Source organism: Populus euphratica, unplaced genomic scaffold (assembly GCF_000495115.2).
Source record: "Populus euphratica unplaced genomic scaffold, PopEup_1.0 scaffold185.1, whole genome shotgun sequence".
Classification (NCBI taxonomy): domain Eukaryota; kingdom Viridiplantae; phylum Streptophyta; class Magnoliopsida; order Malpighiales; family Salicaceae; genus Populus; species Populus euphratica.
This window is the reverse complement of record NW_011499982.1, coordinates 490,919-504,413: the sequence shown is the minus strand read 5'-3', so window position 1 is coordinate 504,413 and position 13,495 is coordinate 490,919. Positions and strand designations below refer to the sequence as shown.

The 13,495-nt window shown below is 27.6% G+C and overlaps 1 protein-coding gene and 1 long non-coding RNA gene across 3 annotated transcripts in view; one reads left to right on the top strand and one right to left on the bottom strand.

Annotated features, from left to right (window-relative positions):
* Nucleotides 1-13,495, bottom strand: part of LOC105139881 (uncharacterized) — a 23,010-nt gene continuing 9,515 nt past the window's right edge. The window contains exon 3 of the long non-coding RNA XR_845058.1: nucleotides 1-11. This is a non-coding gene — a long non-coding RNA (uncharacterized LOC105139881). The remainder of the gene's footprint in view (nucleotides 12-13,495) is intronic.
* LOC105139880 (NAC domain-containing protein 69) lies at nucleotides 4,524-7,916 on the top strand. 2 transcript variants are annotated; one of them, XM_011046513.1, is made up of 5 exons: nucleotides 4,524-4,835; nucleotides 5,474-5,751; nucleotides 5,843-6,145; nucleotides 6,479-7,103; nucleotides 7,191-7,358. In XM_011046513.1, exons 1-5 carry the CDS (start codon nucleotides 4,649-4,651, stop codon nucleotides 7,244-7,246), a joined length of 1,449 nt encoding a protein of 482 aa, XP_011044815.1. In that variant the 5' UTR covers nucleotides 4,524-4,648; the 3' UTR covers nucleotides 7,247-7,358. The 2 variants fall into 2 exon arrangements, with proteins under 2 accessions (XP_011044815.1, XP_011044813.1); XM_011046511.1 differs by lacking the exon at nucleotides 7,191-7,358 and adding an exon at nucleotides 7,385-7,916 and having other exon boundaries at nucleotides 4,528-4,835.

Genomic DNA, 13,495 nt, shown 5'->3' with positions numbered 1-13,495 from the left:
AATCAATTTAACTAGAGAATTTAAAAAACACAATCAAAAGGATGGGAACTACAATAAAAAAAATATCACAAATTGGGTGAAAGGATATTATTGAAAATAAATTAAAATGTTATAAAAAATCTAAGAACAAAATAAAAATCAATAGAATAAAGACTAAAATTTAAATTTCAAAACATAGGGAGGATGAAATTTGAGTTTTTTAAGTGATCTCAGATAAAATAAATTGTGATTAAAAAAATAAGGATCGAATTTAAAATATTTTAAAATCATAAAGAGTAAAATTGAAAAATATTCATAATTTAATATATTATTTATAAATTAAAAAAATAATAGAAATTAAATAGAAAAAAATATTTAGCTATAACTCAATCTAATTAAACCATGAAAAAAAGGTGAGACAAAAAAAACATTAGTCTAGAAGAAAAAAAAAACTAAGCAAAAAATTTGATATTTTTTATGCCAAAACTACTTTTGAAATGTTTCTAAATACAAATACTAAACACGCTCCTAGATATTCTAATTAAGGGATAGGTTATGTAATGAGAAATATACATATACATATATAAATATAAATATATATTATCACCTTATATATTCTATATAAAATAAATTGCATTATGGAGCAAATATGTTTGAAGGTGTTGTAATTAAAATTAGCACTGGATAAATAATATAAATTGAAGATGCGATGGAGCTAATATTTTATGAGATAAAAAAAGTTAAGTTAGTAATGAAAAAAGTTTAAAGATTGAATAAAATGACTTGTAGTAATTCACAGTATTTCATGAAGAAAATTACAATGTTTTCCGTACATCATTTAGCATGTTGCTATATGATTTAGCTTTTTTGCTAATAAAAAAAATATAAAGCTAAATTATCAACTAACTCAATATCAAAAAAATAAAATTGATAAAAATAATTTAAAAAAAAATCATAATAAAAAAAAAACATTTCGTGAAATACTATAGCAATCTACAGTATATTGTGAGGGAAAACTACAGTGCTTCCCTCTTATGATTTGGCTTTACTTGCAATAATTACTTGTAATTGTAATATTAAAAAATAAAATCAATAAAAATAATTCTAGAAAAAATCACAATAAAAAAATTATGAAGAAAAATACTGTAATAATTTATAATGTTTAGTGATGAAAGCTATAGTCCTTTCTCTAATAAAATCAACAAAAATAATTAAAAAAAAATTATAACAGTAAAAAATCATATAAAAAATACTGTAGCAATTCATATTATTTTGTGAGAAAAGTCATGGTGTTTTCTTCACATGATCCAGCTTTACTTGTAAAAAAAAAAAAGAAAAAAATACAAAATTAAATTTTTAACCAGTTCCATATTAAAAAAATAAAATCATAAAAAATAATTTTAAAAAATTATAAAAAATTACATGAAAAAATACTGCAATAATTCATAGTATTTTAGAAAAAAATTAGAAATTAAATTCTTAACCAGCTAAACATTGAAAAAATAAAATTACCAAAAATAATTTTAAAAAATCATAAAAAATATCTAAAAAAATATTATAACAATTTATAATATTTTATAAGAAGAATTATATTATATTTTCTATATAATTTAGCTTTACTGTCATTATTGTATATTTTTAATAATAAATATACCTAATATGCTTTAATATCAATGATTTGACTGTACTGGTATTTTTATTATTAAGGTATTGCATTTATTATCCGCTAAGCAACATAAAAAAACAAATACGAAACCTGTCATCATGAGTTATTTGGCAATTAATGAAAACTTGCTAGAATAAATAATTATGCATTAATTGACCATATTGTCAGTTAATTAAAACCCAAAGTACATGACCTGATGTGAGTTCACACCATACTAGTTCAATTAATAATTAGCAGAAACATTTAATATATATACATATGCAAGACTGGATATTTGTGGTCATGGTCAAAATTATTCACATTAATTAAAGAAACATTCAAAGACATGGCTCAGTATTCCTCTCACACTTATTTTCCTAAACTCTTCCACTCTTCTATTACCTTCCTATATCTTCTAAAAGCCTCCCACCCTTTATATTATCTTTCTGCGTTTTATAAAAAAATATACTCTTTTCAACACTTATTTCTTTCTTCCCCCACCCCCTTTTTGTATGTATGTGTATGCTCATTCAGTGCATAACTTTTTTTTTTGGTTAGTTTCCTTCATTGCAGAAGTTTAAGTTTGTCTTCACATCCAGAATACATATTTTTTATTAGTTTGGTTGTATTTTTTTTTTAAATTAATGTGGGTGTTCAAGCCAGTCACGTACTATGACTAATTCTATGAGTTCTGAAGTTAACGATTATATAAGTCTCCAATAATCACTATATAAATAATTAAAAACTCAAACCTAAAACTACAAAAAAAATAAATTTTTTAATTTTAAAATTTTATAACTTAACCATCATCTAAATAATTGGCTGGTTGTTTTTAGAGAGGTGGGCTGTCGTCATGGCTTTCACGAACATTTACTAGTCATCCATGTCGATTTTTTTGCACGTTTGAGGCTGCTATTTCGACCCCTGCTATTTTGGATTCACACGCTGTTCTCGGGGTTGCTGTTTCCAACTTTTCTTTGTCTAGAATTCTCAATGGGGTGTTAGGTTGACTGTTTAGAATTTAGGACTGGATGATTTTGTGTCTTTTCGACACTACGTTGATGGCATTTGGATGGACTTCCTTCTGCCTAGACAGCCTCAGTGAGGCATTTGTTGCTGGGGTCTTGCCGGTAATCATGACTCTCATGAACGACTGTTTGTATTTGTTTATGATTGTGATAGAGGTTTATAGTATTTTTTATATAAAAATATATTAAACTAATTATTTAATTTTTAAAAATTATTTTTAATATAATTCATCAAAATAATTTTAAATTTTAAATTTTTTTAAAATATATTTTACATCGTGTTTTTAAATATTTTTTTAGTATACCATGTAATTTTTTTATTTTAAAACTATTGTTTCAATTTTATCCTAGTTTGGATGTGTATGTTTAAAGTTTTTTTGGAAATGCGGTGAAAATTATATTTATTTAAATTTTAAATTTTATTAAATATTAAATATTTTTATATTGTTTTAATATATTAATATCGAAAATAATTTTTTAAAAATTAAAAATATTATTTAAATTTATTTTTAAATAAAAAATACTTTCAATTATAATTAGTTGACATTTCCAAACCCCAACAGTACCCTGCAGTTGGCTGGTTATAGCCTATCTTTGTCCCATTGTGTTTTATTGAGAGCCCTTGAATTACCTTTTTTTTCTCCCACTTGCTTTCTCATTCACACGAGACTGAGGAGTTCTGCCTCTTTCTTTATTGTCCAAGAAATTGCTTGACCATGTTGCACATTGGTTATGGTAATTGAGGAGTTCGGAATCTTTATTTTTTAAAGTGTTTTTGATTTTAAAATATATTAAAATAATATTTATTATTTTTTAAAAATTAGATTTAAAATTATACATAAAATAATAAAAAAATATATAAAAATAATTTTTAATTAAAATATTTTTTTAATTTTTTTATGAAATATAATTTATACCGTGTTCCAAATAGTATTAATATATTGATTTATATTAGTATTGTAATGATTATTTTTATTTAAAAATATATTTAAATAATATTATTTTATTTATAAAAATTACTTTTAATATCAAAATAATATTTTAAAAATAAAAAAAATAATTTAAAATAAAAAATAAAAATAACTTGCACCCCGATGAAAAACAATAAATGAATTATATGGAAAATACTATTTTCCCCTTTAGCTTAGTTTTCTTAACTGACTTGATGAAAAACAAAAAAATAATTGACTATTATAATTCACAATAAATTCTCTTTAGTACTTCAATGAATGCCTCACGTCCTATATAATATTTAGAGTCATAGTTTTAAAAAATATGTTTAAATTTTATTTAAAAATTTTAGCTTTTTTTGTAAAGAATTTCGAGAGAGATTTTTTAATAAGATCTATAAAATACCATGGTGTAACTATTCACCAACACACCTAACTAAAACCCCTAGAACATATTATAAATGCATTTGACATTATAGTAATTTTTAAAGTTATAATTTGAAAAAATAAATTTTAAAATATTATAAATTTATTTGATACTGTAATAATTTTAAGGTTACAAGTTAAAAAATAGATTTTAAAAAAACTTATAACTTTTTTATTAAAGATTTTAAGAAAGATTTTTCATTAAAACCCTTACAATACTATAATATATTAATTAACCAAATATTTTTTAAAATAATCGAGATAAAGACAATTTAACCATAACACAATAAAGATTAAGAATGTGTTTATTTACATGATTATATTATGTTTAAAAAAATTTAAATTTTTTAAATATTTAAATATATTAATATTATAAAATAAAAAAATATTTTAAAAAACAACGAATTAAAATTACGATCATTTTCTATTCATGCCCTACAAACCTCACTGAAACTTCGCGTGCGCTTCCTCGTAACTTCTCGCTCATTTTAAAGCCCACCAAGCACGCTCGCAATCCTTTACTATTACTTTGTGTGAACAACAAATCAACTCCAAAAATTAAATAAAAAATCGCATTTCTCTCTAAAAATTCTCTATCTCATCATCCGTCAAACATATCGATGAAGGTCACCGCCGACTCTTGTCTCGGCGCTGATCAAACGGCGTGGCCGCCTGGGTTCAGGTTTCACCCGACAGACGAGGAACTTGTGCTTTACTACTTGAAGAAGAAGATCTGTAAGAAAAGGACAAAACTCAATATTATTCGGGAACTTGATGTTTACAAGTGGGATCCTGAGGAGTTGCCTGGTATGCTATCTTTTTCATATTATTTCTTTTTGTTTTTTAACTGGCGTTGATTTGAGTTGTGTTTTTGTATGATTGTTAAGGGTTTTGGTTTTCATTTATGTTTTGTTTAAATTTGACCGGAGGATTTCGGGATTGGTTACAGGACTTAGGGAGCTGATAATGGTTAATTAGTATGTGTTTTGGAATTTTGATTTGGGTTTTATGTGGATTTTTGGTTTGATAAGTTTTTATTTTTTTTATTTTTTATGATTTGGAATGGTTTATTGCTGTGAAACTGATTTGAAGGAGAGGGTTTTCTTTGGGAATTTTTTCCAATTCGAGTTTTTTCTTGACTGATTATTAGCTCCCTGTGTGTTTGTTTGGCTAGTTGATCCTTGGATTTGATGTTTATCTTCTTTGTTGAATTGATTTTGATGTTAGGCGCGGTGTTGACTGTTTGATCAATTTACTTTGATTGTCGAAGCATTAGTTTGAGGTGAATTGTAGACTTCTTTCGGTTTTGTATTTCTTGTACTGCAAAAATTGCATTGATAGCATTGGCTGTGAATTTACTGTTTGCCTGCTTTCCAAGAGGCGAGAATTAAGAGTTTGGAAGATTGAGTTATCTATTGCTAACAAATCAAAAAATGATCTTGCAGGGCAATCGATATTGAAGACTGGGGATAGGCAATGGTACTTCTTCAGTCCAAGGGATAGGAAGTATCCTAATGGAGCAAGGTCAAATAGGGCGACCAGACAGGGGTATTGGAAAGCAACAGGGAAGGATCGCATTGTTGTGTGCAATTCTCGGAATGTTGGAGTGAAGAAAACCCTAGTTTTCTACAGAGGCCGAGCGCCAAGCGGTCAACGAACTGATTGGGTGATGCACGAGTATACTTTGGATGAAGAAGAACTTAATAGGTGCCCAAATGTGCAGGTATTTAGTGTAGTGGTTTTATTTTGTTTTTGTTCACATTATGCATTTGGTGCTGATTAAATCCTCTTCTTTTGTGTATTTTCTGCATCAGGATTATTATGCGCTTTACAAGGTATTCAAAAAAAGTGGACCTGGACCTAAGAATGGTGAACAGTATGGAGCACCATTTAAGGAAGAGGACTGGGCTGATGATGAAAATCCATGTGTCAATAGCTTGGTTACTCCAGAGATTCCTGTTGAGCAGCATAATGAAGTGTCTCTTGTTGATAATGTTAGAGTGTCAGCTCAACTTGAGCCGCCATTGAATGATTTTGAGGACATAATATTACAAATAGTTGAAGAACCTGCTCGTAACCATCTACAGAACAATGATTTCACTTATCTACTGCCCCAGGTTTGTGTTATAGTAAATTCTTTAATGTTTCTTCCTTTCCTTTTCACCTCAACTGGCCCAAAGCATACTGACTGTTGTAACTACAAGTTGATTGCATCTTTGGTCAAAGTGATATCTAGCTTAACCATTATGTGTCATGTCCCAAAATTGGGCATCACAGGTTTTTTTTTTGTGTCCAAAACAAGTCTTAAATGATATCACTGATTGACGAGATACAATGCTTTGGTTGTGCATTTGCAAAGTAAAACTAGAGTTACATTGTTTATGTGGTTTCTATGCTTCTGTTTTATTTGTACCTTTTCAGATTTGTATTGATCCATTTCAATTTTTCAGGTTGCTAGTGAAGGAGAGGCACAAAGTACTTTAGTTGATCCATCTTTCAGGGAAGTTGTTTCTGAACCAGCTGGAGTGTTGACGACAAGTGGTCAGCACTACAACGAACACACCAGCTTTAACTTTAACCAGTCAGCTACCTCAACATTGCAATTGAACGAGGCATCTGAGGTCACATCTGCTCCCCAGCTAAATGAAGAGGATTTCCTGGAAATTGATGATCTTATTGGTCCAGAGCCTTCATTCTCCAACACTGAGCAACCTGCTGAAAACTTGCAGTTTGATGATTTTGATGGATTGAGTGAGTTTGACCTGTACCACGATGCAGCGATGTTTTTGCGGGACATAGGGCCTGTTGATCAGGAAGCAGTTTCATGTTCATACGTGAGTTCCTATGGTTGTGATATGGTTAACCAAGCAAGCTACCAGCTGCAGACCAATTCAATAACAAACCCGGTGGATTATCAGTTGCAGCCAAATTTGGTGGCCAACCAGGTAGATTATGAGCTGCAGCCACAATTTTTTGATGTGGAGCAGATGAACAATCAGCTGTGGGTGCATGATCATCAAAATAATGCATTAGCTACTTCAGAATCACATCATGGGATTCTTTCCCAATCAACAGGTATATAACTAGTTTGACCTGCAGAGTTACTGCATTAATTCTGTCTTCCATCTGGTGTACTAAGCTACCATTTTATTTTGTACAAAGTCGCTGTTGTCTTAGCCAACCAGTGCAGAGCTCTTGATGAGATGGGTGGCCTGTGAGGCAGAAAAGCCTATGTGAATTTGGGACTTTGAGCCAGTTTCAAGAGCTCTTGTACAAGTATTTCCTTTGTATATTATTAATAACAACCATTGGAAAGTAGTGTTAGTCTAATAGGCGGTCATTTTGGTCATGTTCAGGTGCTGTGTGTGAATCGAGCAATAATTCTACTGGAGCCAATGGAAATCAAGGGAGCAAAGAGGGTGATGCTGCTAATGGTTGGTTATCTTCTGCCTTGTGGGGTTTTGTTGAGTCCATCCCTACTACCCCTGCGTCAGCCTCAGAGAACCCTTTGGTTAATAAGGCTTTTGAACGGATGTCAAGCTTCAGCAGGATTAGAATGAATGTCAAAAACATCAATGTTGATGCAGGTAATGGTGCTGCAAGTGTAAGGAGCACTGGTGGAAATAAGGGATTTGTTTTATTGTCAATTATTGGAGTCTTGTGTGCCATCATGTGGGTATTAGTCGGAGGTGCCAAAGTGCTGGGGAGATCAATCTCCTCGTGATTTATGTAAATGAGAGTTTTGATGTTAAATATTGGGGGACGCCCCTAGAATTAATGGATAGGCACATCAATTATAAAAATGGTCAGCCACATTAAATTATAGTAGTTTCAGTTGTTACCATATCATCTTAATATAGAAAGAGGCGTAAAATTCTTGGGCTTGAACTGTTGAATCCCAGCAGCGCTACCCCTTCTGATTGCCTTTTGAGAGGCCCTTGTCCCCTCCGGTGGGAGATTGTTAACGAGAATCACTATGGTTTTTGGGTGGCCATGCTCATTGCTTTTCCCCAAGGCCAAATCGTAAGAAAACGGTTTGTATACCTTTTCGGAGTTGTGAGAGATAAAACACAAACAAGCCTATGAATTCAACAATCAAAAACGGTTTTAAGATGGTGCTCAAAGCAATTTGTATACCTTTTCAATTAAAATATCGAACTAGCTAGTGGGGTAACATGATATATGTTTTTGGGTTTTTTTAGTCGAGAGGATAATTTCATCTTCTAAACTTTTAAATGCATAATAGAATAATCAAATTACTTTTACAAACAAAATTTATTTAACTAGAACTTGAGAGTGTCTTTTGAACTTTTCTTTTTTAAGTATAGTAAAATGATTATACTACATTTACATGCAAATTTTTTTTAACTTGCAGGTTTTTCGTATTTTAATCATAGTTTTTAGTTATAATCAAATTAATTTATAGGTAATTTGATTTTTAATAAATATAAAATATAATTTAAAAATCAAAGTTGTTGGTGTGTATTGTACATGCTAATATGTGAACAATGATAATCTTTATTTTTTTATTGTTATTTGTTTTACTTTAATTTTTTTTATTGAAATTTACTTTAAATTTTTTTATTGAAAATTTCCTTTTTAATTTTAACTCTCAATAATTTATTGATAAGGATTTTATTGATTGAGAATTTGACTTCATGAATTTTTTGGGTTTACCCTTTATAGAGTGATCTCAATTTTAAAACCTGTGTTACGAGTTTTAAAAGTTAGTGTTCATTGACTTAGATTTTTTTAATTTATTTTTTATAATAAAATTTTTTAATTTTATCTTTTAATGTTGGGTTTGTTGTGTTGATAGTAACTTAGATTTTTTTAATTTTATTTTTTAATGTTGGGTTTGTTGTGTTGATAGAATTTTTTTTTGTATATTGAATTAATTTAAGACTAAAATTGATATTTTACTTTGATTATTATTATTATTATGGACTTCTAATGGTATAAAAAAAATCCTAACAATGGGTCCATATTCAATTTTGCAAAAATGATATCGCTTTTTTTTTTTTGTGAAAATTTCAAATATTAGGACTTAAATTCAAATATCGAAACTTAAATTGAAACCGAGGATAAGAAATTGGACTTTGTTTTTCGGACAATGTTTAAGTCAGCGCTTTTCTTCAAATTTTTGCCTTTGGTTTGTGGGATGTCAACGCAAATTCTTACCATTCTCCGATGGCGAATCAGCAGGGAAAAACCAACTCGTGGCCACCCAAAAGAGCCACCAGATCGCAAGAGGACTCTCAAGTTCCTCGGAGTTTGAAAGGTCAAAGTTTGACACAACGCCATATATTGACACCTTTCAAACAGGAGTTTGATCCATTTGCAGCACCAGACAAACACACCTGAAGCAATAAAAATCACATTATCTCGTTAAGTTATACAGAAGACTATTTTCTTTGACATCCATCACAAACCAAAAGCATCGAAACCATACGCTCTCTGTTCCATGGATCGGTGCGTGGTAATACGGTAAATATTCACTTTTGGTGAATTGCTAATGGTTTGAAAGCCTCCGCCCTGGTCGCTGTAATTGAAGCATGTTGATTTATTTCAAGGCACAATGACAGTTAAAGAGTCTTTCTTCAGGCCTTCAAATTTTTTATAGATAACTTCCTATAGCTCTTAACGTTATATTGTCTTATAACCTAATAGATATTGAGTTTATGATATCTCAACTACAAGAGGATTTGTGAATGGCTTATAATATTTCAATTGTTGAATACTCATAATTATTCCGAGCAATCAATCTTTAAAGTTTTAGATAATTTTTAAGTAATATGTTGAAGCTTGAATGACCTATTTTGTTGTTGAGTAAGATCAATATAATCCTGAGACGACTGAACCCCAATAATTATATAAGAAGCTGAGATCAAACATGGATGGTATTTATAATCCGTCTCATTAGCTTTCTGATCCAGATAAAGATTCTCCTCCTCATTCTCTTCTTTTAATCCTTATCTTTTAGATGGATTGTAGTCAAAATGATAAGTTTTAAAATCTGTAATAAATATTTGGTTTTTCTATTTTAATTTTAATTTTTTATTTATTTTTTTCTTTGTCTATTATCTTTTTTTAAAAAATTAATTAGATTGCTGATATAATTGTTGATAGATTAATTCTATCCAAAAGTTTTAGAGAGTTGTTAAAACATTACATGAAATGATACTTATTATTTCAAAGGATCCGCGAACAAGATAAAATCTCTTAAAAAGTTTTAGAGAATTAGAAAAAAATTATAGCAAATATTATTAACAATATATACTCATTCACGGCTTATTTTTCTTAGTAATATAAAAATAAATTATTAATAAAATAAAATGTGGTATTTTTTATTTGTCATATATCATATTTATTGATAGTGTTAATGATAAAATAACTGATGGAGTTATTGAATGAATTTGAACATGTTTTGAGATTTAAAATATTTTTGAAATGATCGGAAGGTGATTTCGAATAAAATTGATATAGCAAATAGATGTGGAGTGCCAAAACATTCGGTATAAATTTTCAATTTTTGGCTACTTGAATAAAATTGATATAGCAGATAGATGTGGAGTGCCAAAACAGTGGCTCTCGAGTTTTCGGTATAAATTTTCAATTTTTGGCTACTTTTCGTTTATCCTTTCCCCTTTTTCTTTTTTCTTTTTATTATTTTATTTTAACGTTACTAGGTTGGCCTTTCTTATATTTCTTTTTACATTTTCATTTTTTTTTGTATTTTTTTCAATATCAATACTCCCAATAATTAGCAATTGTTTTTTATTTTTTCATACAACCTCATAAAAAAATTATGTTTTTGTTTATTTTTAAGAATTAGTACAGAAAATAATCAATATTTTAAAAAATAATTCTTCATATTGCCTGACAAAAAATAATGATTAGGTACTAAATATTGTTTTTAAAATAATAGAGGTCGATGATTAATTAAAACAAGATGCATGGTTCTTAAAAATCTAATGATAAATACATACTTTGTATAACACCATTTTTTTCTTAAAACACACACACACATTGACTATAGATTAACATTCTGAATAAAAAGATATCTGAATAACAAGGATTTAATGCTTAATATTTTTTTTAATTTATGTTATTTTTGGCTAATTGTGTCTCGTTTTAGAATTGATCACGGTTCTTCCACCATGTATTAAAAATGTGAATCCTTATTCTTTTCAAGTAGTTGTTCAAAAAAAAAAAAACAATTTGGAGTAGCATTGGCACATCAATTAACTTTCATTTTTTTTAATATAAATTTATATTAGATTTAAAAAATAAAAAAAAACTACCAAGTAAATAATAATAGATCTTTTCAAATGGTTATAAACTCATTTATCAAAATTAAGCATCCTTCCAATAAAGATTCCTCTAGCACCATTTCATAGTCTATTCTTACCTTCCAATATTTATTTTTTAGTTATACTTGTAGATGATGTAGATAATTGATTGCTTGTTAGCATTGTTCATTTATCAAAATTAAATATATTCATAAAATTTATTGAACTTAAAAAAATTGAACTATATACTATATTTCACAATGTACAAATTAAATTATGAAATTTTATTCACCTATTTTTTTCAAATTAATTAAGATATTAAAATAAATTTTATAAATGTAGTAAAGAAGTTAAAACAGAACGGGATTTCACTATAGCTAGGCCTTTGTATAATGGCAACATCATTTTAGGCTATATATATATATATATATATTAATGGCAACATCATTTTAGGCTTTATATATATATATATATATTCATAAATTTTATTTATATTATGACAAGGCCCATGAACGTAGAGGGTGAGGAGAGAGGGAGCTCATGTTTTTGGGTTTCCAGGATAGATCAAAACATGCTTTGAGGTTCAAAATAGGTTCTTACATGTCTTTGTGATGATTCTAAAATGTTTTCTTCTTTGTTTTTTTTTTATATATATATATATATATTTTTTTTCTCCATCATCTACTATTTTATCATTTTCTCAATATCAATTTTCATAAAAAAAAGATTGATTATTTTTTATATTATTTTCAAACAACTTCACAAGGAACAATCATTATTTATTTTTCATGTTTTTGACATTTTTATTATTTTCTTTGAAATTAATAAAAAAATAATTGTGTTAAAAATATTTTGATGTTCATAATTATATTAATATGAAATAATACCAACAAAGATTAAAAATCAAGTTGATAATAGTAAGAAAAAAAATTCCCTTTTCTTTCATGTGCTAGCTCAAAAGGATCTTTTAACACACTAAAAAAAAAGGAACCACAGCAACCGGACAAAACTGACGTATCAAGAACTTATCTCATACCAAAGCTCTATGCATGTGGAAAAAAAAAAAAAAAAAAACCTTCAGATTTGCTTTGGACAATACCGGAACTGCTTTGGCATCAACATTTTTATATATTCTTTTAAAATGATTTTGGAAATTGGACATTAGGGGAATATTTATTTTTTTATTTCATAAAAGCTTTTGAAAAAATTATTTATTTGAAATTAATATTTTTTAATTATTTTAATATGCTGAAATCAAAAATAATTTTTTAAAAATAAAAAAATATTATATTAATATATTTTTTAGCAGAAATTAACTTTAAAAACACAAGCACACCATACTTTCAAATACTCTATAAGAAGACCTGAGCTTACCAATTAATTTATTATTTATATTTTATTTATTTTTGTATTTTAAACGTATTTTTAAAGAAGAATTAAATTTTTTTATTTTAAATTATTTTTTAGTTTTCTCATATTATTTTAATATATTAATATTAAAAATATTTTTTTTTGAATAAAAATATTTTTTAATATATTTTTAAATAAAAATATTTTTAAAAAATATTTCTAAGTAATCTCCCATCAACATTAGCCAAAGATACATGCTTCCAAGGATAGAGATTCTAGATTAGAGGTTTGACTGCACGTTGGTTTGTGAAAGCCACTTGGAAGATGTTCTGTCCGTGAACACCTTTGCATGGTGATGCCACGTGGTCAATGCCGTTGCCACGTACGACATCGAACTCCATGTACTTGTAGTGATTTTTTTTTTTTAATTTTTGTTCGAGGACGGAGATTATTCCCAAGTACATTTTGTATTGGAATACAGGATTTATCTCAGATTCTTGTTTTTTGGAAAATAATTTTTTAATTTTTTTAATTTATTTATTATTAAAAAAATTAATTAATAAAAAATACTTTTTAATCAAATAAAAATTTAGCTTTATTTTCAGAAAAGTATTTTCCTAAAAAATTTAAGTAGAAAACACTTCTTAGAAGTTATAAAAAATTTAAAAATATCATATTATATATTGATTATATCAAATTTGGTCTTCAAATTTTTTATTGCTATATATATATATTTTTTATTTTGAATATTTATTTTTCAATTTTATCTCTTAAAATTTAATTTTTATATTAACTTTAATCCTCGTTTTTATAATTGTTATTTGC